At 46.3% G+C, this 25,904-nt stretch overlaps 1 protein-coding gene across 2 annotated transcripts; it reads right to left on the bottom strand.

Moving 5' to 3' along the window:
• Nucleotides 1–8,018: 8,018 nt before the first annotated feature.
• Nucleotides 8,019–25,896, bottom strand: GLOD4 (glyoxalase domain containing 4). Of its 2 annotated transcripts, none has more exons than XM_029612095.1 (10): nt 25,754–25,896; nt 16,157–16,311; nt 15,392–15,441; nt 14,648–14,768; nt 14,089–14,233; nt 13,359–13,372; nt 12,012–12,098; nt 11,397–11,510; nt 9,756–9,842; nt 8,019–8,720 (listed from the first exon to the last, which is right to left on the bottom strand). In XM_029612095.1, the coding sequence occupies exons 2-10, from the start codon at nt 16,244–16,246 to the stop codon at nt 8,655–8,657; spliced, it is 774 nt and encodes a 257-aa protein (XP_029467955.1). In that variant the 5' UTR covers nt 16,247–16,311; nt 25,754–25,896; the 3' UTR covers nt 8,019–8,654. The 2 variants fall into 2 exon arrangements, with proteins under 2 accessions (XP_029467955.1, XP_029467954.1); XM_029612094.1 differs by having other exon boundaries at nt 13,236–13,372; nt 25,754–25,894.
• Between the last annotated feature and the right edge of the window lie 8 nt (nt 25,897–25,904).

Here is a 25,904-nt window from a genome sequence, read left to right as displayed (position 1 = left end):
GGGCACCTAATTGTTGTACAATAAAGTTGCGGCCTGTTTGATCCCACTCTTGCCTAAGTCTCGTTCATGTTATGGATTGCATTGCTTGTTATCAATTTGTGAGGGGGTGGGTGCTGGGAGAAAAGTCAGTCCTGGCTACCCATATTATGTTGTGAGCTGTTCAAACGTTTGGGATCAGTTCCATGAAATTGGTTTTGGACCCGAAAGTGCTGGGTATAGCTCTCCTTGTCCATACTTGGGTCTGTGGCAGGGGGCGCTTGCAAGTTCCACTTTATGTGCAGCGGTGACAGGCTCACAACAAGGATGCAGTCAGGCCTCTCCCTCGGCCAGCTGGAATTCACCCTGCAGGTCACTCATTTGCTCACAGATGTTCCAGGGTCTCAGAAAAAGAAAAACCTATTTAAAAACAAGAAGTTACATGCACAACCACTGGCACCTACTTTCTGGGATCAGCATGGACTTGAATCCAAATAAAGTACACTTGGACCTTCTGAGATACTAAGAATTTGGGTTGGAGCGGAGAGCTGCAGGGAATCTCATTTAAAGAGACAGCACTGCTTCCTTTAACCATCTCCCCTGCTGCAGGCACCCCTTTGTAAAAGCATGCTACTTTTGTTACCCCTGACCCCGATGAGAAAGGGAGAGAGATTTCCCTGATGCACGGGCTCTGTGCTCCTTATCTCTGTCATAATTTATGTCTCATTGCACAGAGGAAAGGCAAGTAAATGCCAAGCGCCTTTCTGCTCTGTTACAGCCAGAGGCAAAGGCGGGCAAGGTGGGAACCTAGCCTGGAGTCTTAATGTTAGCAGGTGAACAGCAGAGACAGGTCCCAACAGACTTAAATCCATCACTTGGCTTCTCCTATTCCAAGCACAGGACAACCGTCCAAGGCTGCGGTGTAGGGTTATTTAACCTACAGGCAAGAAACAGTGGCTGTACCAGCACTTTATAAAGAGCACAGATACTGCAGCCTGCCAGCACATCCTGTTCCGCAGACCTGTGGCACAGGTTTTAAAAGTGCACTCCTAGCCACTTTATTCATAATGCAGCACATTTATCTGTGACAAGAGACACTACCTTCCCTGTGGCCACGCCTTCTATTTGGAATACAATACCTGAAGCCTTAAGACTGTTGGAAAGTAGAAAAACCTTTTAAAACATTCCTGAAATCCTTTTCGCTGGGACTAGCTTTTGCTTGATCTGATGTGCTTGGACTTTTGAGTTTGCAGAATAGTTGAGGACTCTGCCAATGGTTGATTGTTTCAGTTCTATAATATTTTGTTTTAGTTTGGAGTTTTGTGATTGTGTATGTTATTAGATAAATTGCTTAGGACCTAGGCATAAGTGATTAATAAATACAAATAAAATGCAAACACAGCTTCAAATGAAATATCACTTGAAACCATCATCTTAGTAATGTTAGAGATATTTGGTACTTTATACCACTTATACACAAGATAGTGAAACCATCACAATTCTGCATCCCCTTGCATTCAAATCTAGTACAAAAGCACTCAATTACACTCTCCCACTTCCTTACTCTAGAACTGGGCACCCTAGGGCAGAACGATCCTTAAGGCAGGAGAGTATCTAGGGTAGGAGTTGGCCACCAGAACGTCAAGAATGGAACATCTGGGGTGCAAGCCAGAGCTGGCACAGCACCCACTTTGCTCGATCACAACACCATGCCCCCTATCACCCAGAAGAATATCAGCAAGCCTCAGAGTGAGCAGCAGAGTATTACCTCTAACGATAGAGGGAAGGAGGCCCCCATCAGCAGGACTGTACTAGTCTGACAGAGCGGAAGCTCTGAGGGCTAATCCCCACTTAGTCCAGAAGGGGCTCAGATATCCCAGCAAGGACAAGAAAGAGACAGTGCAGCCTAGTGGTTAGAGCAGCAGGCTTTGAAACAGGGAAACCCAGGTTTGAATCCTCTTTCTCCCATTGACATTCCTTGTGATCCTGGACAAGTCACTTCACCCTCCATTGCCTCAGGAACAAATTTAGAGTGTGAGCTACCTGAACGTAATCCACTTTGAAGTGGCCGCCCATTTGCAAAAGATGGAATATAAATCTAAAGGACTTTCCCCATTCTGTATCCGAGAGAAATGCACCATCCGCCTGACCCGAAGTTTTTACGATGAGTTTCCTATTTAGTTAGAGATGGGGCTCCATCTCAGATTTTGGTGCCCATAGGCAGGACCGGAGAACAGGGCAGGAGACAAATGGACCCCCGACCTCCTAGAGACTGGGGAATAGGAGGGGGGGACGATGAAATGCCATGCCAGTGCCCTTCTGAAGCGGTGCCAGCACACAGCCCAAAAGCAATGGAGAGGAGCTCCTCTTTGGCCCCTTCACAGATTGGTGCCCTAGGCAGCTGCCTATTTTGCCTCTGCCTAAATCCAGGCCTGGGCAGAAATAAAATGTTAATAAACGTACACCTTATATTTGGTAGACAAGTAGACTAGCAAGGCAGCCACACTGTTTTATTTAGAAAACAGTATAAAACCCCCAGAGAAATAACTCATGCACTATCAGTAGGTACACCACATTAGCAACATATTTAAATATTTACTGGGCCCATCACATAGCCCATTCTTTTCTGTTACTGAAACAAGTAATCCAAAGCAAGAAAGATATCATCATCCAAGGCTGCAGACTAAGAACATAAGAATATGCCATACTGAGTCAGACCAAGGGTCCATCAAGCTCAGCATCCTGTTTCCAACAGTGGCCAATCCAGGCCATAACAACCTGGCAAGTACCCAAAAACTAAGTCTATTCCATGTTACTGTTGCTAGCAATAGCTGTGGCTATTTTCTAAGTCAACATAATTAATAGCAGGTAATGGACTTCTCCTCCAAGAACTTATCCAATCCTTTTATAAACACAGCTACACTAACTGCACTAACCACATCCTCTGGCAACAAATTCCAGAGTTTAATTGTGCATTGAGTGAAAAAGAACTTTCCCTGATTAGTTTCAAATGTGCCACATACTAATTTCATGGAGTGCCCCCTAGACTTTCTATTATCCGAAAGAGTAAATAACTGATTCACATTAACCCGTTCTAGACCTCTCATGATTTTAAAAGGAAAATTGGTTCTTAACTGCTTATTTTTGTTCCTGTAGTACCAAGGATCAGTCCAGACACTGGGTTGAGCCTCCTTTCCAGCAGATGGAGACAGAGAAAAACTTGAAGGTATTATGTATCAGGACAGTGCTCCCCCTGCATCCCTTCAGAATAAACATTCTCAAAGCAGAAACATGAAAAACTGAACTAGAAATAGGATCATGCAAGCAAAACCGTATAACATCCAAAATGGAACTTGTAAAATTGGTGTAGTTGCTCTTATATATACACAATAGATACTTCCGGTGCCTTGTAAATCCTTATAGCCTTGTAACCGGTAACATGACTTTGAGCAATTGAAAACAGACTTAAGGGCGGGCATCTGGACTGATCTGTGGTACTACAGGAACGAAAAGTAGCAGGTAAGAACCAATTTTCCTTTCCCTGTACATACCCGGATCAGTCCAGACAGTGGGATGTACTTAAGCTTCCCTAAGTAGGGTGGAACCGAGAAAGTCCCGCTCGAAGTACGTTTCTGCTGAAGGAACCAAAGACTGGCGCCTGTACATCGAGGTGATAATGACGAGCAAAGGTATGAAGAGATTTCCAAGTAACTGCTCTGCATATCTCTTGCGGAGATACCAACTGGCTCTCCGCCCAAAAAGTAGCTTGTGAATGCAAAGAATGGGCTTCTAAGCCCTCCAGAACCGTCCGGCCCCGACAGATATATGCCGACGCAATTACCTTTTTTAGACATCATGCGATGGTAGCTTTAGAAGCCTTGTTTCCCTTACTTAGGCCGCTCCATAGGACAAATAGATGATCAGAGAGTCGAAACTCAATTGTAACCTGTAAGTATTGCAGTAGAACTTGTTTTATATCAAGATGCCTTAGGTCACCACCAGGCGTGCTCGCATCGTCTTCTGGAGAAAAAGCAGGGAGCTCCACTTACTGATTTATATGAAAAGAGGACACGACCTTTGGCAAAAAGAATGGAACGGTTTTAAGGGAAACACCCAAATCAGAGAAGCGAAGTAAGGGCTCCCTACAAGACAAGGCTTGGAGCTCAGATACTCTCCTGGCCGAACATACAGAGACAAGAAATACTGTCTTAAGAGTCAGGTCCTTAAGCGTGACCCGTCGGAGGGGTTCGAAGGGCCAAATTAAGGCTCCACGACGAACAAGTAGACTGGACAGGCGGGTTCAAATGCTTGGCCCCTTTGAGAAAATGAACGACATCTGGATGGGCTGCCACCGCGTAACAATCGACCCGCCCCCAAGAGGGAACCGAGAGCAGAGACCTGTACCCACAAGGAATTAAAAGATAGACCTTTGGAGAGAGCATTCTGGAGAAAGGAGAGGACTTGGGACACCGGGGCCTTGTGTGCCGGTACTCCAGAATCGGCACACATATTTTCAAACACTCTCCATACCCAAATGTAAGCGAGAGAGATAGAAGTCTTACATGCATGCCAGAGAGTAGATATAAACTTCCTCCTTATAACCCTTTTTCCTCAGTCGCCACCGCTCAAAAGCCAGGCCGCTAGACAAAAACGATCCGCCTGGTCGAAAAATACGGGACCTTGCCGGAGCAGGTTTGGTAGATGACCGAGGCGAAGAGGACCGTCCACTGCGAGGTTCACCAGATGCGCGAACCATGGTCTCCGGGGCCATTCTGGCGCTACGAGAATGACCGGCCCCCTGTGAAGTTCTATTCTTCTGAGTACCTTTCCCACCAGAGGCCAGGGCAAGAACACGTAGAGGACGACATCACAAGGCCAGGGCAGGACTAGGGCATCCACCCCTTCCGAGCAGTGCTCCCATCTGCGACTGAAGAATTTGGGAGCCTTGGCATTCCTCAGAGTGGCCATCAGGTCTAAGTGGGGGGCTCCCCACTTGCGCACAAGATCCATCGCCTCTTCGGACAACTCCCACTCTCCGGGGTCTAGGTGTTGACAACTGAGTAAGTCTGCTTGAACATTCTCCTTCCCCGCAATGTGGGAGTCTGTCAGCCAAGCCAGATGGTGCTCCGCCCAGGAGAACAGCTTGCTGGCTTCCAGGGCTACCAGACGACTCCAGGTGCCCCCTGGCGATTGATGTAAGCTGCTGTATTGGCATTGTCAGAGAGAACTCGCACCACCTTGCGACAGATCAAAGGCAGGAATGTCTTGAGTGCCAGGCGGACCGCTCGGGCCTCTAGACGATTGATGTGCCACTGAGATTGGACTGGGGACCATTGCCCCTAGGTAGACGGATTCGGACATACTGCTCCCCAGCCAGAAAGACTGGCATCTGGTCGTAACAATAATCCACTGGGGTGTCTCCAGGGGCATCCCCTTCAACAGGTGAGCGAGTGAAAGCCACCATTGCAAGCTGGCGATAGTAGAGTCGGAGAGCGGAAGTGGTGTTTGAAACTCCTCCGAGACCGGCTTCCAACGGGACAGCAAAGCTTTCTGTAAAGGACGCATATGTGCGCTGCAAAAACGACAAGCTTCTGTTGTGCCTGGCTGTGAGCGGGAGCAGGGAAAGTAACCCTGCACTTTGCTCCTTCCCCCAAGCTGCTAGCTTTAAGGACTGAAAAATTCTGTTAGGCAGGAATACGTCCCTTTTTTTTTTTTTTTTTTAAAGAAACAGAGGAATGTAAACTTCTCTGTTAAGGGGTGGACCTGAGGCATGAGTCATCTCAGGGGTCCTGATGGGGGAGGGACTGGACCACCAGTAATCACCCCAGGCCAGGCAAAGGTACACCGGGAAGGGTCCTAGGCTGAGAGATCAAGAGGTAAAACCCCCCTTAGGACCACATAAGAGCATGGAGAAAGAAATAAAATCTCCTGACAAAACTTTTACTTTTAAATTTAGAAGGGTGTTTTTTTTTTTTTTTAATACCAAATACTTGCTTGATCCTGAGAGAGAGAAAGTTAAAGGAAAGGAAAAATTTTCCTCAGAGAAAGAGATTAGCCAGAAAAGTGGGAGCCGCAGGGTCTGCCACCTTCATCTGCTGGAGACAGAGAAATACTGAAGGGACGCAGGGGGAGCACTGTCCTGATACAGGATACCCTTCGAGTTTTTCTCTGTCTCCATCTCCTGGAAAGGAGACGCAACCCACTGTCTGGACTGATCCGGGTACGTACAGGGAACACCTCTATTATATTCCCCCTCAGCCGTCTCCTCTCCAAGCTGAAAAGTCCTAACCTCTTCAGCCTTTCGTCATAGGGGAGCTATTCCATCCCCTTTATCATTTTGGTCGCCCTTCTCCGTACCTTCTCCATCGCAACTATATCTTTTTGAGATGCGGCGACCAGAATTGTACAGTATTCAAGATGCGGTATCACCATGGAGCGAATCAGAGGCATTATGACATTTTCCGTTTTATTCACCATTCCCTTTCTAATAATTCCCAACATTCTGTTTGCTTTTTTGACTGCCGCAGCACACTGAACCGACGATTTCAATGTGTTATCCACTATGACACCTAGATCTCTTTCTTGGGTAGTAGCACCTAATATGGAACCTAACATTGTGTAACTATAGCATGGGTTATTTTTCCCTATATGCATCACCTTGCACTTATCCACATTAAATTTCATCTGCTATTTCGATGCTGAATTTTCTAGTCTCGCAAGGTCTTCCTGCAATTTATCACAATCTGCTTGTGTTTTAACTACTCTGAACAATTTTGTGTCATTTATTTATTTATTTTTAACTTTTATATACCGACATTCTTGCATTAAATGCAAATCATCTGCAAATTTGATTACCTCACTCGTCGTATTTCTTTCCAGATCATTTATAAATATATTGAAAAGTAAGGGTCCCAATACAGATCCCTGAGGCACTCCACTGTCCACGCCCTTCCACTGAGAAAATTGTCCATTTAATCCTACTCTCTGTTTCCTGTCTTTTAGCCAGTTTGCAATCCACGAAAGGACATCGCCACCTATCCCATGACTTTTTACTTTTCCTAGAAGCCTCTCATGAGGAACTTTGTCAAAAGCCTTCTGAAAATCCAAGTACACTACATCTACTGGTTCACCTTTATCCACATGTTTATTAAATCCTTCAAAAAAGTGAAGCAGATTTGTGAGGCAAGACTTGCCTTGGGTAAAGCCATGCTGACTGAACTATAATCACCCAGGGGCCGATGCAATACAGTGCGCTCAGCCGAGTGCACTGTATAACCTGCATTCGGACGCGGGTTAAATAGGCACTAATCCACCCCCTAATGCAATAGGGGGATTAGCGCCTATTTAACACGCGTCTGACACAGAGTGAATGCGATAGTGCTCATCACATGCAAATGCATGTGATTGAAGCTATTACTCATTCACTCCACATTAAAAAAAAAAAAAAAAGTGCATCTCAGATGCACATTTAGCTCTCAGATATTAAAGCCTGCTTGAAGCAGGTGTTAATAGCTGAGCACATGCAAAAGAAGTACAGAAAAGAAGAAAAAAAACTGCTTTTCTGTACTTCTTAAAAAAAAAAAAAAAAAAAACCTCGGCAGACCACCGCCGGTAAACCCTGCATCGGTTTTCATAACCGGCCGTCTGCCAGTAATGAAAACGGACGCCGATAAACAGTTTACTGGCGTCTGTTTTCATAACCAGCAGCCGCGGCGGTGTCATGTTAGCAAGGAGGGGCTAACGTCGCGACCCTAGCACCTCCTTGCTAGCGCGACTCCCTAATTTGCTTATAGCATGGCGCCCCCCTTGTGGGGGGCGCCATGCTATAAGCAAATTAGGGAGTCGCGCCCACAAGGGGGGCGCATGGCGCCCCCCTTGTGGGCGCCATGCGCGCATTAAGAGAGTGGGCGCTGACTTTTCAGTGCCCGCTTTCCACGTTGGTTTTTTTTGCATCGGCCTGCCAGTTTTCAGGATAACCCCGTGCCTCTTCCACCCCCACAGAGTACAAAACCACCTTACAAAACAAATGAGACAACAGGAAGTATTTGCACAGCATATTCTGAATTCTTTTATTGGCCCAATCATATGGCAATGTTGAACATAATCTTAGCAGATCACAAGGGTCTCTGCTGGATCTAACATTTGCACAGAACTAAAAAAAAACCAAAACCAAAACAAAACCAGAAGCCTCACAGTTGCCAGTCAAATCAGGAATTCTGTCCACTAAATTGCCCGAGATGGTCTCAAAGTTCCTAAAAAGCATAAGTGACATTAAATTATGGACCTCTCTCTGTGTTATGGTTAAATGTGCAAAAGTTAAATTCCCCACCCCAGTGTGATCTAGTCAATTCCTCTGCAATGCAGAGAGAGAAAGGTTACCCAAGCCGGAGTAGAAAACGCTTAAAGTCACAAAAACATCTGTTTGTAAGCTTCATTTCCACAGAAGGTCTGATCTCTGTCCTATAATGACCGATGAGTTTGCGTAGAATGGGCCGGAGGTCTTGCGATAACTGGGACAGCACATCTAGGCTTGGAAAAGGCCTTCGAAGCAAGCACTGAAGCACAGAACAGAGGAAGAATTCCGCAAGCCTGGCGGGCTGCTTGCACACCATCGTAATATTGGATTAACCACGGACTCAGGATGCCTTGAAGCAAAGGCACCAATCTCTTCCATCAACTTATGCCGACGCCTTCTGCATTTTATGCTTTTTAAACCACTCGTCACTCTTGTCGGCTGCCATTGCCTGTGGAAAGAGAAGCGCTACATTACTCTGCTGGATTTGTGCATAACGTACCACTAACTTTGACATCTCACAGAATCCGTGCACGCAGCCTAACAATACACCGCGAGTTGTCTCCAAGGTGAGACGTGCACCAGCATCACTTGTATAAAATCAGTTCCATTAAAGGACCAGATTAAAAATGGGCAGTGCCAAAGCTCCTTGGGATTTTTGTCAGCAATGTATTAACAGGCTACACAGGATCGTTAAAGTTAGGGCACCCTCTACCTCCAAAAGCAATCAAATAACTGGAGTTAAAAAAAAAAAAAAAAAATCAAAAAAAAAAATTCACAGCCTCTTTGCCACTGAAAGATGCAAGAACAGAGCTGAAAACACACGCAATGTTGTTTTAAGAGAACCTTCCAACTGGTGCTTTAAATTGTCCTTTTGGAGCCCGGCCGTAAATTCCCAGCTTCATAACAATAATAAGTGCAAAGGCTCGCTCTCTTCCTATCTTGTCCCTACCCTGATGATTAAAGTGTTAACAATAAAAATCCTAGAGCGCAGGTTAGTGGCGACACCTAGTGGCCAGGCTTTTCCCTGCTAATGGCTGGCCCCAGAGAAGGGAAAGAAATGGGGCCAGGGGGCTGCAAAGGAAGGCCTGCAATGCCCTAACCCGACGCACACTGGTTCCAATGAACAGGAAAACAGCAAAAACAAAAAGGAGCCTACTGAAATTTCCGGTGCAGTCAATCTGCGACACAGCAGCCGAGTTTTATTGCCTGGATAAGGCGCTCTTGGCTCCAGTCCTTTTCCAAAAGATGTGCACAGAGTTTGACTGGGTACTGAAATGTTGTTCATGGAACCAAAAAAAAACCCCCAAAAATAATCCCATTTCCCCCTACCTCTTTCAACTGAAAGTGAGCCAGGCCTCCAGCAGAAGAGACAGATCTTGCTGATTTACAGTTATCTTTATCCGTGAGCCCTTATATTCCTTCCCCTTCCGCCATGGTAAGCCCCTTAGTTAATGAGAACAGCAGGAAAGGGGACCATACTCACGGCATCCAGCAGTCGGTTCCCGTTGGGGTCCACCTGGGAAAGCTCCCGAAAAGCTTCATCTCCCACAAAGCAAATCTCGTGACCATCCTGCATTAAGAACAAGATACTCAGATAACAGCACAGAGTTAATAGGAGAAAAAAAAAAAATGATATCATCAGGAGATTCAGCTACTAAGCAAAGAGGTTCTGTTAGATCAGAACCAAAAGCTGTGTCTGCTGTTACTTCTGTGAGAAATCAATTCATTCAATTGTCATGGACGTTTTGGTTCATGGATGAAGGTTCCGGTCTACAATCAAAGTATTGGGAAGGAGGCATATTTAATCAACTAATTAATATAAAATACTGTAAAAGGCTTGTGTTACTCAGTAGGTCGTCACACTGTTTGTGTCCGTCTGTGGCCACCAGGTGGCACCTGGAATAGCGGAAGGTGCAATGTGCAAAGACAACATGCTCTGTCTGCAAAATACTGTCCCAAACACACAGGGACACCGTCACACAGACATCCATGGGCACTCCCCCTCCCCTGAAAAAAAAAGACACACAGGCACATGCATCCATATATGGACAGGCCCCCACACAGGCACACGTGTACGCCTGCTGTTATTGACCACACAATCCTAACACCAGATAGTGTTTGCTAATATGCTCTGTCTGAAGCCCTGTCTCTCATGCTTCCACACACAGGGACAGGCAAGCACAGGTATGCACAAGCTTGCAAAAAGTGCGTCCAGGCAAGCAGAGACATATACAAGTGCGCGCGCACACGCACAGGCTGTTATAGACCAGACTACCTGAGCAATGCCTGGCACTTTTTGCTAGTTTTTGTAAAAATTACAGAGCTCTTCCAATAAAAACTACATGTGAAAAACAATTATTACAGAGTTCTTGGCTTTTGTTTCTCATCCTGCGACACTGCATTTTTACTTAGCATCATTTTGGGAAAAGTAGATTTTTACTCATTGATAAAAAAGGTTTATTCTTAGACCTAAAAATGTTCACATTACAAAAAGCCAGTGGAGTGATGTAGTTGCAAGCCCTCTGTACTCTTTGGGTTAGGAATCATGTTCCAGGCAAAAATATCCCAAAAGTCTTCAAGTCGGTCAGCTGCACACTATTGGAAAAGAAAATCCTTTGCCCCAGGATTTTATTTCCTGCAATTTCAGGAAGGCAAAATATGCTGGAGGAAAAACTTGTGCGTAATCCTCACGTGCACCCTTTCCAGGCACAAGCCTAAGGCTGCTCCTTCGTGCCCTACTTTTGCTCAAAACATTTGAAAAAGTCACTGAAGGTTTTTTGACAATGTTTAAGCTGCCCTCCCTCGGGCTCCTCTGCCTGCTTGTGAATTATTTCACACTCCTCCGATCTGACCGTTCCCTACAATGCTCACACAGACATCTCATTCCTTGTGAGGTCACTTGTGATGCTGTGAAACGCGCCCGCTCTCGGAGACTAAGGAAATCACTTGAAAGATGACATGCATCTATGGTTTTACCTATAAACAGCTGTCAGAAGCTTACAGAGCAGAAGGAGGCTACAGCTTTGTTTTAATAACCTGTTGTAATTAATTTTGGTGATTAAGAGGCGATGGTGAGACTTTTTACTCTGAGTTTTAAGTTAAGAGTTTTTCCGTGTATACTCACTGGGTCAGCCAGAATCACGACTTGCACAGTAGCCTTCCCTGGCGTATCCAAGCTGACCAGGGGTGTTAAAATCCTCTGGTTCTGCTGTTTCATCAGTGCTTCAATGCCTGGCAGCTTCAAAAGAAGGACAAAAGCAGAGGTTTATTCAGTATGCCTTACGGTGGAAATCTCTGGTTTCTGTAGGCCGCATCCACATCATCTTCCCCATCTGGAAAAAAAAACTGAAAAGCACAGAAACCCCCACCCTCCCTCCTGAATCAAATCACTAATTATGAGTAAGACGAGATGATCTGTACAAATCCATACAAATCCATACAGGAAAAGCCCAAATGTTCCCTTCACACTATATAATACCCCATTCCATTTGCAGAGGGTTTTAGATAACTTTGTAATGGCCCTGCATGTTTCTAGGTTCAGTGGATACATGTCCCAGTCTATAGTATTTTCTCTCTTATGAAAGGCACCTTAAATATCTCTACTGATGCCTGGATTTCTTTTGTCAGTTTTTAAACACATTGCATACCTAGCAAACACACTTCAAGCATGATACAGTGGACTCAGCCGAGAAACTGATGATGCATGAAGATTTTGGAGTCAGAGCAAACGAAAGCATACCTCTTCCTTGGGACAGGAGAAGGCAATCCGTCCAAAAGCTGTCCTGTGATCAACAGCTTCTCCGATGTCCTGCAGCTCCAGCTTACACTGTAACAGCACAGAGACACAGCTCAGATTAAAAAGGAAAGAAATTAATCCACCCCACAGTTCCATGTCCTTCACAGACAGACATCATTCTTCTAATGAGGGATATTCAGCAGCCTCAATCGAGACGCCCCAGACACCGACCAGTCTCCTCCTCGGGCCGCAGTACCCACAGTCCCGGCCGGGCCCCGACTAAGACCAGAGGCCTACCTGAGGAACTTCTTATGAAATCACTTTTCTTTCTTTTTTTTTTTTTAAATAAAAACTTTAGCCAACCTCAGCAGGACCAGAGGAAACCAGAACAGCTTTGGAGGCCGAGGGAACCAGAAGCCTCCGGCAGGGTGCGAGCAAAACACAGTCAGGGGTATCTAACTCCCCGGATGCCTGGCTCCACTGGAGGGATGGCCTGCAACGGTGCCTAATATCTCAGGGAGCAAAATCTCAGCTCAGCTAATCTAAACTAACTACACTTTTTTTTTTTTTTTTAAACTAAACCCTAGACTGCAGGTTTGCATCTCTACCATCTGCTGGAGTCAGAGAGATACTGAGGGACTGCAGGTGCCACTCTCTCTTATGTAGCAGTGTCCAAAGTTTTTGTTCTTTGACTCCATCTGCTGGTAGGGATACACAACCCACTGGTCTGGAATGATCTGAGTATGTACAGGAACATAAGAAATGCCATACTGGGTCAGACCAAGGGTCCATCAAGCCCAATATCCTGTTTCCAACAGTGGCCAATCCAAGTCACAAGTACCTGGCAAGTACCCAAACATTAGATAACTCACAAGCTACTACTGCTTATTTATTACCATAATTGCAGTTTATGGATTTTTCCTCTAGGAACTTATCCAAATCTTTTTTAAACCCATTAACAAACTGCTGCAACCACATCCTCTGGCAATGAATTCTAGAGCTTAACTATGCGCTGAGTGAAAAATAATTTTCTTAAGATTTGTTTTTAAATGAGCTACTTGTTAACTTCTGCCTATTTTTCTCAAATGCCATGACAACTCCTTCAGCTCCCAGAAATAGCATCTTTCTAGCACGGTTGAAACAAAGCAGGTGAGAGTAGCACTCTGACACCCCAGGCTCCACCTGCATCAGACACCTATCAGCAAATCTCCAAGTCACCAAACTAACCTGGTTATCTGCAAACCCCAGCACGGCTTTCTTCTTCTCTTCATCCTTACTGTAAACTTTCATTCCAATGAGGTTTGACCAATAATTTAGGGACTTCTCCAGGTCAGACACACCGAGCATTACCTTTTGCACAGGATCTGCAAAATGGCAATAACTTTCTCATAACTAATGAGGAAGATTGCAAATGTGGAGTAGACAGAAGAGACTTATATTTATAGCCAGTACACTGATACTATCATCTGCTGTGGATACCAAAACTCTTAAAAATAAGGCATACAAGGTTTCAAAAACATTTCAGTGCTTATTATAGAATGGCTAGGAGAACATTTCTTGCATCAGCTCTACCAATGCATCTCACTCCTGCCCCGCAGTACTTGCTGCTTGCCAGTACCAAGGCCCTCCTCTCGCCATTGCTGTACCAGTGAACCTCATGTCGACCATATATCACCTCCTGCTAGTCCAGTACTGAGACACACACACAGCTCTGCCAGTGCACCTCACTCCTGCTGCTATCACACGCACACAGCTCTGCCAATGTACCTTACATGCCTGCGTTACAGTCTTCCCCTGCTATTTTAGTACTGAGCTCCCCAAAACCATCCTTCCCCTCTGCTGATGTACCTTACTCCTGCCCTGCAGTCCCCTTTTCCTATTTGGCTGTAGTTTTCTTTTGTCCACAGCTCCAAGCTTATTTGAATGAAGCAAACCTTTTTGTAGCTGTGAAACAAACAGCACCCCCTGCAGGTTTTCCTTCTGAATTAAATCTGACCTCTTCAGGTTAACACAAGCTTCCTTCCCCAGGATGTAATTCAACCACATAAACGCAAGAGATGTTCCAGGACCCCAACCTCACCTGCTCCTGGCTGCTCTTCGTTTTCCAGGTAGAATGGATATCCGCCAGGAGCTGTGGTCTGAAACAGGCCGCCTTTAATGTCAGTGAGTGGCCATCCCTGCTCCCTGGCATTGCTGACAGCCTGGCTGGACCGGAGTGAAAGACCCTGGCAGGCCAAGGAAAAAAAATTTGCCATGAGTGGGATGTCCTGTGACGGGACAACGGAACATCTGGGCAGTTAAACTAGCAGTGCCAAGAGAATTAAAGTGCAAGGAACAAGAATGCGCTTATTGTGGACACAGAATCCCAGGGAAAACAGAAGAATTCACCTTTTCTAACCTTTCAGGGCCTCTCTCCTTACACACAGCTTGACCCCCCCCCCCCCCCAACTTTCATCAGAAAACTCCTCACACTGGCCTCCTGTATTTTCCCATATCGCCATCCATATCTGGACCTAATACTGCACCCTCCTCCTGTGGGTATCCGAGCAGGATGCAGCTCCCATGGAGTTATTTTCCATACCCCCCCCCTCCCCAATAAATAAGCTATTAAAAATGAAAGGCTTTCCAACATTGCCTACCAAGAAGTCATTGCCTAGACGATAGTCTCCAACTCCATAGTTGTAGGTTAATTCTACCACAAAGTGATGGTCCTCGGGCCCAAACCCCACCATTGTCTTACTCCACTTCCCATCGTATGGCCTGCAGGAAGAACACAAGAACGTTTTCAGCAAGAGACAGCAGTGTGTACAAAGATATTGGAACGAGGGCTTCTGTTATACACGGGTTAGAAAGAGTTTTTCCACAATGTCACGCTGAACATTTTTCCAACACCCCTGCCTGTCACCATTTGAGAACCGCACTGCCAATGATGAGCGAGTCCGGCAATCCCAGTCAGCTCATGTCAGGGCTAGTTCAGTCTGTTTTAAAAGCTGTAGTGGGTCAGCAAAGGACTGGGTTGGGGTGGTGTACTACAGCAGAGTTAGTGGGTTGTTTTTTTTTTTTTTTTACCAACAAGTCATACTCAAAAACCCAAGAGCCAATCATTTAGGCTATATCTATGGACTAATACCAAGAAGTTGTGATTGTGTTTAATGTTTACATAATAGCATTAGCGCTGTGCAAAAAATAAAACTCTGCCCCAAAGAGCTTACAATCCAAGTGGAAATTAAGAAGGTCAGTGACATACTCAAGGTCACATGGCTGGATAAGGTGAATGATGCAGAGTTTTTGGGCTCTGACCACAGCCTGCCAGTTTATATGGGGTGGGGGGGGGAGGGGCTGTCACGCCAGAAGATAACAGTACTGTTCATTCTGTATCATACCCATTACACGATGCTTTGCAGCCTTCCTCGAACTCTTCATGCCGCAGAATCTGTGAAACACATAAGAAAGAAACTAGAAGCATGTCCTTGTGACATGGTCCATGTAATGCTCCTAAAAGGAATGGCCCCAGAAAGCGCCAGGTCATGAAGTGAAAGAAAAGAGAATCACCAGTCCTGCTCTTAAACCTACAAGACCCATAATGCAATTAGAGTGGGGACCTGGAAACCCAGGACTGACTTTGATAGTTCCCAATATCAATGGAACCATCTGGTAACCCTCAATGTAAAAAATCTTTCAGGGCCAGTTCAGTCTGTCTTAAAGATGTAGTGGGTCAGCAGAAGGCCTGGGATCTGGTGGGGTGGAATGGGGTGCTACTGGACAGTTACAAGTTAATTTGAAAGCAGATTGGATGTTTTGTGACAGCTGCTACAGTGCTGTAACTGGACCTAGTTTCAGAATTGACTATGCATTCCCTCACCTACAACACACATGAATTACAATATGCTAAGTAGTCAATTAATGCAGGTTCCCCCTATCCATTACTAGATTTTGTGATGCATCTGCTGGAGACAGAGAAATAATGAGCTACTGCAGATGGCACCTGGGCTTTTCAAGCAGTGTCAGCGAGGCTTCTCTCTGTCTCCATCTGCTGGCAGGGATGAATAAACCCAGGAGTCTGGACTGATCCGGGTACGTACAGGGAACTGCACATTGCCTTCTTAGGACTACATCATACCTGCGCCACCAGCCCATAATGCTCTTACTTTCATTCCCAGCACATCCCTGTAGAATCTGGCAGTCTGAGGTCGGTCCCCAACTTTAAAGACAAAATGCAACGCTCTTCTGGTGACCATCGTTACAGGAGACACTGGGAGGGATCGCTTGGCAAAACACTTCCTCTGTCTTTCTCCTGTAGTCTCTATAGATAATATTACGGCATAATTAGCATCAAGGAGTGAGAAACCCTCCGAGTCCTGAAAAAAAATCTCCCGTGACATCATGGTTAACTCTTTGTAAACTGGAAGCCTGGCATGTTTTCATATTTGCCTTTATGGATATTGCAAGTTTCTATGTTTCATCTTTTTTATTCAACGTAATAACCGGTAGCACAGACAAACATCTCCTCCAGGTATTGTGTTTCCTGAGTACCGAGAAGGCAAATAACACTTGTACATTTACATTTTCTTCTCCCATCCCTGCCCAAATAAAGCTAATTTTTTTTTTTAAACACAGCAGATATATTCCTACAGATCAGAGAACTAACCAGAAAAATTGTTCATGGCCCACTATTAAGGATTAGGCTTCTTGCTCTAGGGGCTAGTGTATGAATATATGCCCCCCCAAATTGTCAAAAATAAAAGTCCATCGTTTGAAAGCATACTTAGACACCACATGTTCCAAAAGCATCCGCCACTGCCAGAAGGAAGGCGCCTTTTCGCTCCTCCAATCTAGCAGAATGGTTTTCTTTCCAATACAACATGCTTTCAGTACGAACGGAGGAAAGTGTCCAAATAATAAAGCTTCAGGGGGAAATGGAATTCCATATCCTACAATCTTTGACATATAGTTGGATATCTGAGACCACAGGGGCCTAATCTGCACACAAGCCCAAAAACGCATGCGAGAAAGTATCCATTTCTGAACCACACGGTATACAAACATCAGAAGCAGAAAAACCCTTCTGAAGGCCTGGGCACATGAGATCTATGCCCTGCGCAAGAACTTAAAACGGAGTTCACTAATTTACATATTAGATGAGAACTCTTTTATGGACTTAAAACTAGCTGCTGATGTTCTCTCTGAAACAGCAAAACTGCCATCTCTTCTCCAGCTATTAAGTAAAACTCAAAGTGTACGCAATGTAGACAAACACAACTTCTTTGCTGCGTCAGGTCGAAATAATTCGTCCAATGAAATCTAGAAAAGCGGAGTCCAGATCGTTCGCAGACAGAGGCTAGATAACGCTTTGGTTGTATATAAGAAAAATAACTGGTGTCAGGGCCCATATAGCTGTTTCAAATCCAAAAACGACAGGATCTTGCCCTGTCCTCCCCCATGAGATGCTGTACCTGGGTTACACCCTTCTCCTTCCATTTCTGAAAATCTAACATGGAGCTACCATACGAAAAATCTGGATTTCCCTGAATCGGCAAAAACTGGGAGCTGGCAGGTGACTTGTGAAATAGAGATGTCATTTTGACCTAGGCCCATTTCAGAGGTGATAACACATTATTAGACCACCCACTTGGCAATTTACTATAGGCAGCACGAAGTGCATAGACTATATAAAAAGGATTCAGCGCTGCCTTTCCCCCCATTAAATTCACGTAAAATGAATTGTCATATAAACAGTCTCTCGTGAGCAACAATCAGGCCAAGTTATACATAGAAACATAGACATGACGGCAGAAAAGGACCAATGGTCCATCCAGTTCGCCCAGCAAGCTTCCCATGGTGGTATCTGCCGCACCGGTTACCCCCATGTGCTGCTTGAAGTGCTTTGCTTATGGACTTGGCTGTAGAAGCAGTCCTGTGGTTTTTCTTAATGTCTGAGCATCAGTACCCCAGACTGTAAAAAAATCATGGCTCATGTTGGTTGCCCCTGAATCCAAATTCCTCTTTCCTTCCATCCCCATCCTTCGAGGCAAGACAGCGATGTTGTAGTTGCATCAAAAGCATAAGAGCTCCGCCCCAAACATTTTGCAGATCTCGAGACTGAGTTTTCTTTTGATAGGACTGACTATTACTTTTACATGCAGTTAAGACAATTCCTTTATGGTAAGGAGGTTAGATCAGATTTAAGCAAGGGGAAAACACTGTTTGAGGGCTTTTGCGAAACCCAGGGTATCTCCAAAATTTATAATCTGTTACTTGCAAAGCCAAGGGTACCCTTTCCATATATGACAGCATGGGAAAGGGACCTGCATCGTCAAATTGCAACAAGTGACTGGGAAGCCTGTTATGCCGCCATTAGGAGAAGTTCTATCTCTGCCGCCATTATTGAACAAGGATATAAACTATTATCTCGGTGGCATCTAACTCCCATCCGACTTGCCAAATTCTCCAGATCAGGGAAGGGGAACTGCTGGAGAGGTCGTGGTCTTGCCGGCGACTATTACCACATGTGGTGGGAATGCCCTAAAGTGGCAGAATTTTGGGATAATGTAAAGAATTTGATTACATCATTGGTAGGTGCTAATACGGAGCTAGATCCTGCTGATGTGCTTTTGGGTATTCCTCCGATAGGGAACAGAGCCCCCGTCCCATTCATAGGAAGAAAGGTGTTGATAGCGGCCAGGGGAGCTTTGGCATAGTCGTGGAAAGAGCCGCAAGCCCCGAAGCTACATACGGTGACACAACGATTATTTGAACCACTTAACCGTTGTAAGAAATAAATGGGTACATACATTTGACAAAATGTGGTTGCCTTATGTGCAGTGGCGGAACTCCACAATTCAGAATACAGATATTAAGGAGCCCTCAATGGCGAGTATTGCGCAGAAATGAGAGGTATTGCTTAGTATACTTGCATTTAGCCAACGCGTCTATTTACAACATGTTAAAGAAGGCTATAGGGTGGGAGGTGGGAGGGAGGTAGTGGGTGAAGACCATTGGTATAAATGACTTAAACAACAGAGATCATTTGGTGCACATCCAGTTATTTCTAGTTTTGTACAATAGATAAATGTAACTATCTATAGGTATGCAGTTCTTCGATATCTATATTTCTGTTCTGTTAAGCAATGATAAGTCATGATATATTCTGCATGTTCCAACAATTCATTTGTTGAGTTTTAAAACCTGTTTAATAATTAAAATAAAAACCATTTATAAAAAAAAAAAAAAAGCATCAGAGCTAATTGGTTAAGGGTAGTAATCCTATATTTCTATTAAGGGTAGTAACTTTACAGATTCACAGTGTTTATCCCAAGCCCCTTTGAATTCTTTAACTGTTTTCTTCTTTACAACCTCTTCTGGAAGGGCATTCCAGGCCTCCACCACCCTCTCTGTGAATATTTCCTGACATTGGTTCTGAGTCATCCCTCAGAACTTTCATTTTGTGACAGGAAAATTGGTTCTTACCTGCTATTTTTCATTCCTGTAATACCACAGATCAGTCCAGACAAGTGGACTTTGCCTCCCTACCAGCAGATGGAGACAGAGAAACAAAACTTTGAGGCACTGCTACATAACAGAGAGTGCCACCTGCAGTCCCTCAGTATTGACCTGTACCCAAGCCAAGATGTAACCACAAAACCCTTTCTCACGCCTCTATACGCCTCAGAATTTGACCGACCAGAGGCCAAGGAGGAAACACGTACAACAGGATTCCCAACAGCTAAGGGCACACTAGAGCATCCAGGCCCAAAACATTCCCAAAAACTAAATATGAAAAAACCAAACCATGAACAACTGCCCAAATACCCTGAAAGGCAAACCAACTTGAACCACCAGTTGGCAAAAAAAATAGTCTTTTAGCAGGGATGGGATGGGTCTCTGGACTAATCTGTGGTATTTCAGGAACGAAAATTAGCAGGTAAGAACCAATTTTCCTTTCTTGAACATACCCAGATCAGTCCAAACAAGTGGGATGTACCAAAGCCTTCTTACACTGGGCGGGAACCCAAAAGACCCACACGCATCTTCCTGTGCCCTCATGGTCATGTGGTAATGTCTGGTGAAAGTATGCAACGAGGCCCACACTGCAGCCCTACAAATCTCCTGAGGCGACAGCAACTGACATCCTGCCCAGGAAGTGACTAGCGATCTTGTGGAGTGCGACTTCAGTTCTGCTGGAAGTCGACAGCCCTTACAAATATAGGCTGTGCAAATAGCCGCTTTCAACCAACAGGAAACAGTAGCTTTAGAGGCCTTCTCTCCCTTCTTCCTGCCCCCATACAGGACAAAAAGGTGATCAGAGCGCCAGAACTATATGACAGCTCCAGATAACGCAACAGAGTTCTCCTCACATCCAAAAGATGCAGCTCCCTGCCCCTAGGGGAATCCTTAAACCACTCCGGAAAAGCTGGAAGGTATATCGATTGATTAATATGAAAGTAGGACACCATCTTAGACCAAAAAGAAGGGACAGTCTGCAAGGAAACCCCATCATGGGAAATCTGCAGAAAGGGATTCTCGCAAGACAGAGCCTGTAACTCCGAAACCTGTCTGAACAGAAGGCCACCAGGAACACTGCCCCCACCACAGCATCCACCTTCGGTACCTGCAGTTTCTCCAAAGTCTCCTCCATCAGGGGATATAGCTTCCCAATTTCCTGATCTTCTTAGATAAACTAAAGGCACTCGGGGGGGGGGGGGGGGGTGGCCTTCAGCCCATCCAGGAATGGACTCACCCCCTTGCTATCTGACTCCTCCTGAGTCACTTTAACCCCCAATTCCTCCAAGACCTGTCAAATAAGAGGGCATAGTTCCACTTTCTTAAATAAACAGACAACTCGAGGATCACCCCCCTCTGATATTTCAACCAGATCCGGGTCTTCCTTAGCTACATCCGGGGCCACACCTGTGCCACAATCACGTCAGTATCTGGAACCACCCCCTGGTGGTCCAAAGGAACATCCTGTGGATCATCCATGGAGTCCCCCACATCCTTAGGGTCCACCTCCAACTCCGCCCAACGCAGTCCCAGATGATATAGTAGGTCCCCGGTCCCACCTGTGGCCCTCTTAGGCTTCTTCAGCATGGATAGGGGAGGCCCGACTCTCGCCCATTTCCCCTTTGCCCCTTTCCTTGCCAGGAAGGTTTTTTGCATCAAGAGGATACATTTTGGCAAAAATCCCTCAGGGCCATCCATCCCCTGCTCCAGGCCGTCTTCAGAGTCCCCCTGAACCACAGGAGAAAACGGGGGAGAGGAATCTCTGGGTTCTCTAGTTAAAAAGGACACCTGCCCACGGCCCTCTGTGTATCCTGCCGCCTCATGGGGCCCCATGGACCCCTCGGCCACAGACACCGACATCCCCCCCCCCCCACAAAGGGCGGGAAATCCACTTCCACTGGTGCACGCCCGCTGAGGAACCCTCCTCTCCCAAAGCGCAACCAGGAAAGAGGGAGCGAGAATTCAAGCATGTAGACTCCAGCCCACAAGCACGGCACACTTTTCTGCCCGGTGCCGGCGCCATACCACGTGCTCCCACACCAATGGCCGCCCCGTGGCCTGCAAACACCGCCGGCCTCAATCGCCGCTCTGGCGCGCACCTTCCACGGAAAAGAATGCTGCTCTCTGGCCTCAGCACAACCCCCAGAGATGCGCGGGAAAATAAACGCAGCCGCACCAACTGCGGCCGCGCCCCCTCCGCTACAGGCCTGGCCGCTAATGCCGCTCCCCTTGGGGACCCCAGCACACATGTGGACCTGCACAATAGTTACCTTTTGTCTGCCGAGGCCTGCAGCCCTCGCTGCCTCATGGCCGTACCTTCCGCCCCCCAGTAACCAGCTGTTTGCCTTTCTGCTTTCTTTTTCTTTTTTTAAACTTTAAAATCACAGATACAAAGACAAAACACACACACCAGGGGTACTTACCTGAATCCAGGGCCTTGCAGGCAGAGATCTCAGAGGCCCTGAGGGAACCAGATCCCTGGCTTTCAGGGCCCCCGGCACGATGCGGCAAGCACAAGGCAGGAGTTCCCAAACCCCCGGCTCAACCTGAGGGATGGTCCGCCAAGGAGAAATAGCCTAGTGGCAGGGTTCGAGTCCTACCGTCGCTCCTTATGACCTTGGACAAGTCACTTTACCCTCCATTGCCTCAGCTACAAAACTTAGATTGTAAGCCCTCTGGGGATAGGGAAATACCTACAGTCCCTGAATGTAAACTGATGTGATATCTCAGATCGAATGTCGGTATATAAAAAATAATAATAAAGAAATAACACCTCAGGGAGCTTCTGAATCTTCTACTAGCCTTCTCTTCTTAATATAATGTTTTTCTCTCTCTCTCAGACTGCAGGGTTGCACCTCTACCAACAGCGGTAAGAATTGTCTCCACCCCCCATCATAAATGTAACCAAATCGGGGCATAATCCAACACTGTAATAGCATCTATGCCCGAGTCTATTACTTGAGAAAACATATGTTGAGAGGATTTTGCAAGTTTTTAAACCCTTGCAGGATCTACAGTAAATGGAGCCCGAATGGCCCTACATGGAGATACAACCATTTTCCAGGAGGGCGCTCCGAGCTTGCCCGGTCACCTTGTACCTCCAAGCTGCCCAGCTTCAGCCACCGCTCAGCTGGAGAAAGAGGTGGGGCTACAGTAACAACCAGTTAGGCCAGTCAGCGACAGTGGTTTTCATGCCCATTTGGGCTTCTTTTTGTGAACGGCTGTGAGAAATGTTTAGGTTTTTTTGGTTGTGGAATTTTGGGCTCATTTTTTTGGCATGTACATTTTTGGGGGGGGCATCTTGACAGAAGGGGTGCAGAGTGGGTGGGGCTGCAGCCATTTAGACCAAAGAATGTTTTCTTTACCAACAAACAATCTATTTTAAAGCAGCCAATGAACAACTGAAACATTTTTCTGCCATGCAATCCTCGTTCACTTTATTCTTTCTTGAATTTGGACCTTAATTTCCCATTTATGAGAAAACACTTCTCACTGAGTCTCCTTTGGAGAACTTCCACTAAGCAAGTGGATGACTAAGGCTTTTCTCCTACTCGGTGTCTTTGGGAAAAGACCAGGTTAAATCAGGCCCTCCCTGAATATAATTGGTTGGGTTTATAGACATTCAGAGGAGCTCTAATATTGGCTATTAATCACTAACAGAGTCTGAGAAATCAGCTAAACCAGGCCACCAGATGCATAAATTCAGCTCACCTTTCAAGATTCTCATATTTCCCCTGACCATTGAAAAATATAAATCTAATCAGCTCACACACTCACCAGTTCTACAATATAAGCAACTTTTTCCTGCAGCTGCCACTGAATTCTAGTTCTGTCTGCAGAATTACGACAACATGCCCTGTGATCTAGTGTGGTGGTACCTAACTGCCAATTCCTTCCCTTCTGCCCCTTTGGATGCAACAGGGAAGTTCTGTCATCCTCCCCCCTGTAGCTGTTTGTGTACGCCCAGCCACACCTCTCCCTTCCGCCCATGCTGCTAGGGAGCCTCACTCCTTCCTTCCTTCCTGTGCTGCAGACCACTTGTCTTCCACCAGCAGCTGCTGGGCTACCCCGCCTCCCTGCTACTGCGATGTTGTCCCCTCCTGCTGCAGGCACCACTTGGCTTACAGAACGCAAGAGCACCATCAGGCCGATACAGTAAGGAGCGGTAGGAAGAGCTGCGTTAGTGCCGGGCGCACCCGCGGTTGCCGCACGCACAGTCCAGCTCACCTACCGCTCGATACTGTATGTAAATAGCTTGCAAATGCAAGCTGCGTCTAAGAAGCGTCCGTGAAGCGTTAGGCCTGCGCAACCCATTTTACTGTATAGAGCGCTATACAGTATCCTGGGTGAGCTGGCCTAACGCTTCACGGACACGCTGGTATCTGTCATTTCAAATGTCAGGTACCAGGAAGTGGACGGTTCTCCGACGCTCGGGATTGCCAGTCCTCTCTCCCCTCCTCCCGAAGCAAGCAACGAAAGCGGAAAAAAAATCGAAAAAGCTCCCCTGCCTCCAGCTCCCCTGTGCATACAATTGGACTGCTCAAGACGTGACGTCACATGCCGTGACGCCAAACATCGTGATGTCACGCCTTGAGCGGCCCAATTGCACGCACAGGGACCGCTTTCGCCCGTGCAGGCGTCCATCTTTGCGGGCAGCTGGAGGCAGGGGAGCCGCGGTTGTCTTCGCCGATGTCCGTCTCCGGAGGGGGGCTGCAAAAAAAGTAAGTCGCTTCGTTGCTTTACACTGCCAGTCCTCTCTCCCCTCCTCCCGAAGCAAGGCTGCTTTTCGCGCCTTGCTTCGGGAGGAGGGGAGAGAGGACTGGCAATCCCGAGTGTAGGATTGCCCGTCCTCTCTCCCCTCTCTCTCTTGCAACTTTTTTTTTTTCGCTTTTTTCCGCTTTCGTTGCTTCGGGAGGAGGGGAGAGGACTGGGGCTGCCCCGGATACCAGCACCAATGGACGCAGCCAGGGCAGGTGAGCGGGGGCTGGGGGAAAGTTTGCCGCCTACCCTTACCCCTGCCTCTAACGCAGGGGGTAAGGGTAGGCGGTAAGTTAGCAGGTTAAACGCGCGGCAAAACGGCAGGGTAAAAAAGCGATAGTCAGGGTGCGCGTTATTGTATGGGAGGGAATAGCTAATTCAATCGTTTACATGTAATATACATGCCGCGGGCGGAAGGGGTTACCCGGTGATTTAAGGACGCGGTAAGAGTAGGATAAAGGGGATAATGTATCGCGGGTTGGACTAACACGGCCGAAAAATGGGTAGAAAGCGGGTTAGGAGCAGGGTAACCGCGGCCGCACTTTACTGTATTGACCTGCATGTTAGCAGGAGGGAGAGAGCCGTAAGCAGGTTAGAGTGGCAGAGGAGAAGTGAGAAACCTTTAGAACAAGAGGACGGAGAAAAGACTGAGGCAAAAACGGAGGAGACTGGGGAAGGAGGAATGTGACTAGAAAGAAAGAAAAAAGATTGGGAGGGAGGTAAGAAAATCCACAGCTTCCATAAACATGAGCCGGAACATTTAGGAAAGCTGTGCGGAAGCCTTGAGAACTGACTGCTGCCTCTCACCCATGTCGTGTGCATGCCCCATATTTGCCCGCACACTTTTCAAACCCATGCTGAGCGCTAGATTTCCCCATCTGCATAACGCTTACATTTTCTTTTAACTATATCTTGCCTTTTTGTTTAAAATTTTGCATTGAATGTGCAGGGGTCAGCAGAGCCAGTGCAATGCCCTAGGGGAACCTTAGGTCATGCACCCATACGGGGGATGTCGGGTCCGGTCCCAACCTGGACTTCTAATATATTTTGAATGGCACAGCTAGCTCTGCACTGCTCAACGATGAGCCTTATCTTATAGCAAAACTGAACATGACAACCTCAATTTTTAGGCTTTTCTAGCATTTTTAAACATTTGTATATATATTGTTAATTTTATCAGTTTACATGCAATGCAGGGATTTGTATATAATATTGTATAATAAATATTTTTGCTACTTTTGGGCTAGATTTCGTGATTGATTGGGCACTAAAAAAACTTGCCAAGATCTGACAACACTGGTCAACGGCTTCTTCGAAGGACAGACCAAGAAGTGCGATTATCATGAGGTCTCCATAAACGGTGGTTATTTCTCCCTACCCAGGATACTCAACTAATGTCTATTTATTTAGCTTGTTTTACCATTTCCATACCCAGTGCTGTAATGAATGCAATTTTTCAAACGACAAAAAATTTGGTTAGGAGTTACCTGGCTATAGAACCTCAGCTTGCCCTGTTGGCTCGATCGCCGCACAAAAGATGGTGGCCAGAGCCTGCCCTGACGTAATTATCGAGCGCTGGGTCGAGGAGCAGAATGCGCTAGTAGGGTATGCCAACTCCTGACGTCATTATCCAGCGCC

Source organism: Rhinatrema bivittatum, chromosome 8 (assembly GCF_901001135.1).
Source record: "Rhinatrema bivittatum chromosome 8, aRhiBiv1.1, whole genome shotgun sequence".
Taxonomy (NCBI): domain Eukaryota; kingdom Metazoa; phylum Chordata; class Amphibia; order Gymnophiona; family Rhinatrematidae; genus Rhinatrema; species Rhinatrema bivittatum.
This window is presented reverse-complemented; position numbering and strand designations above follow the sequence as displayed.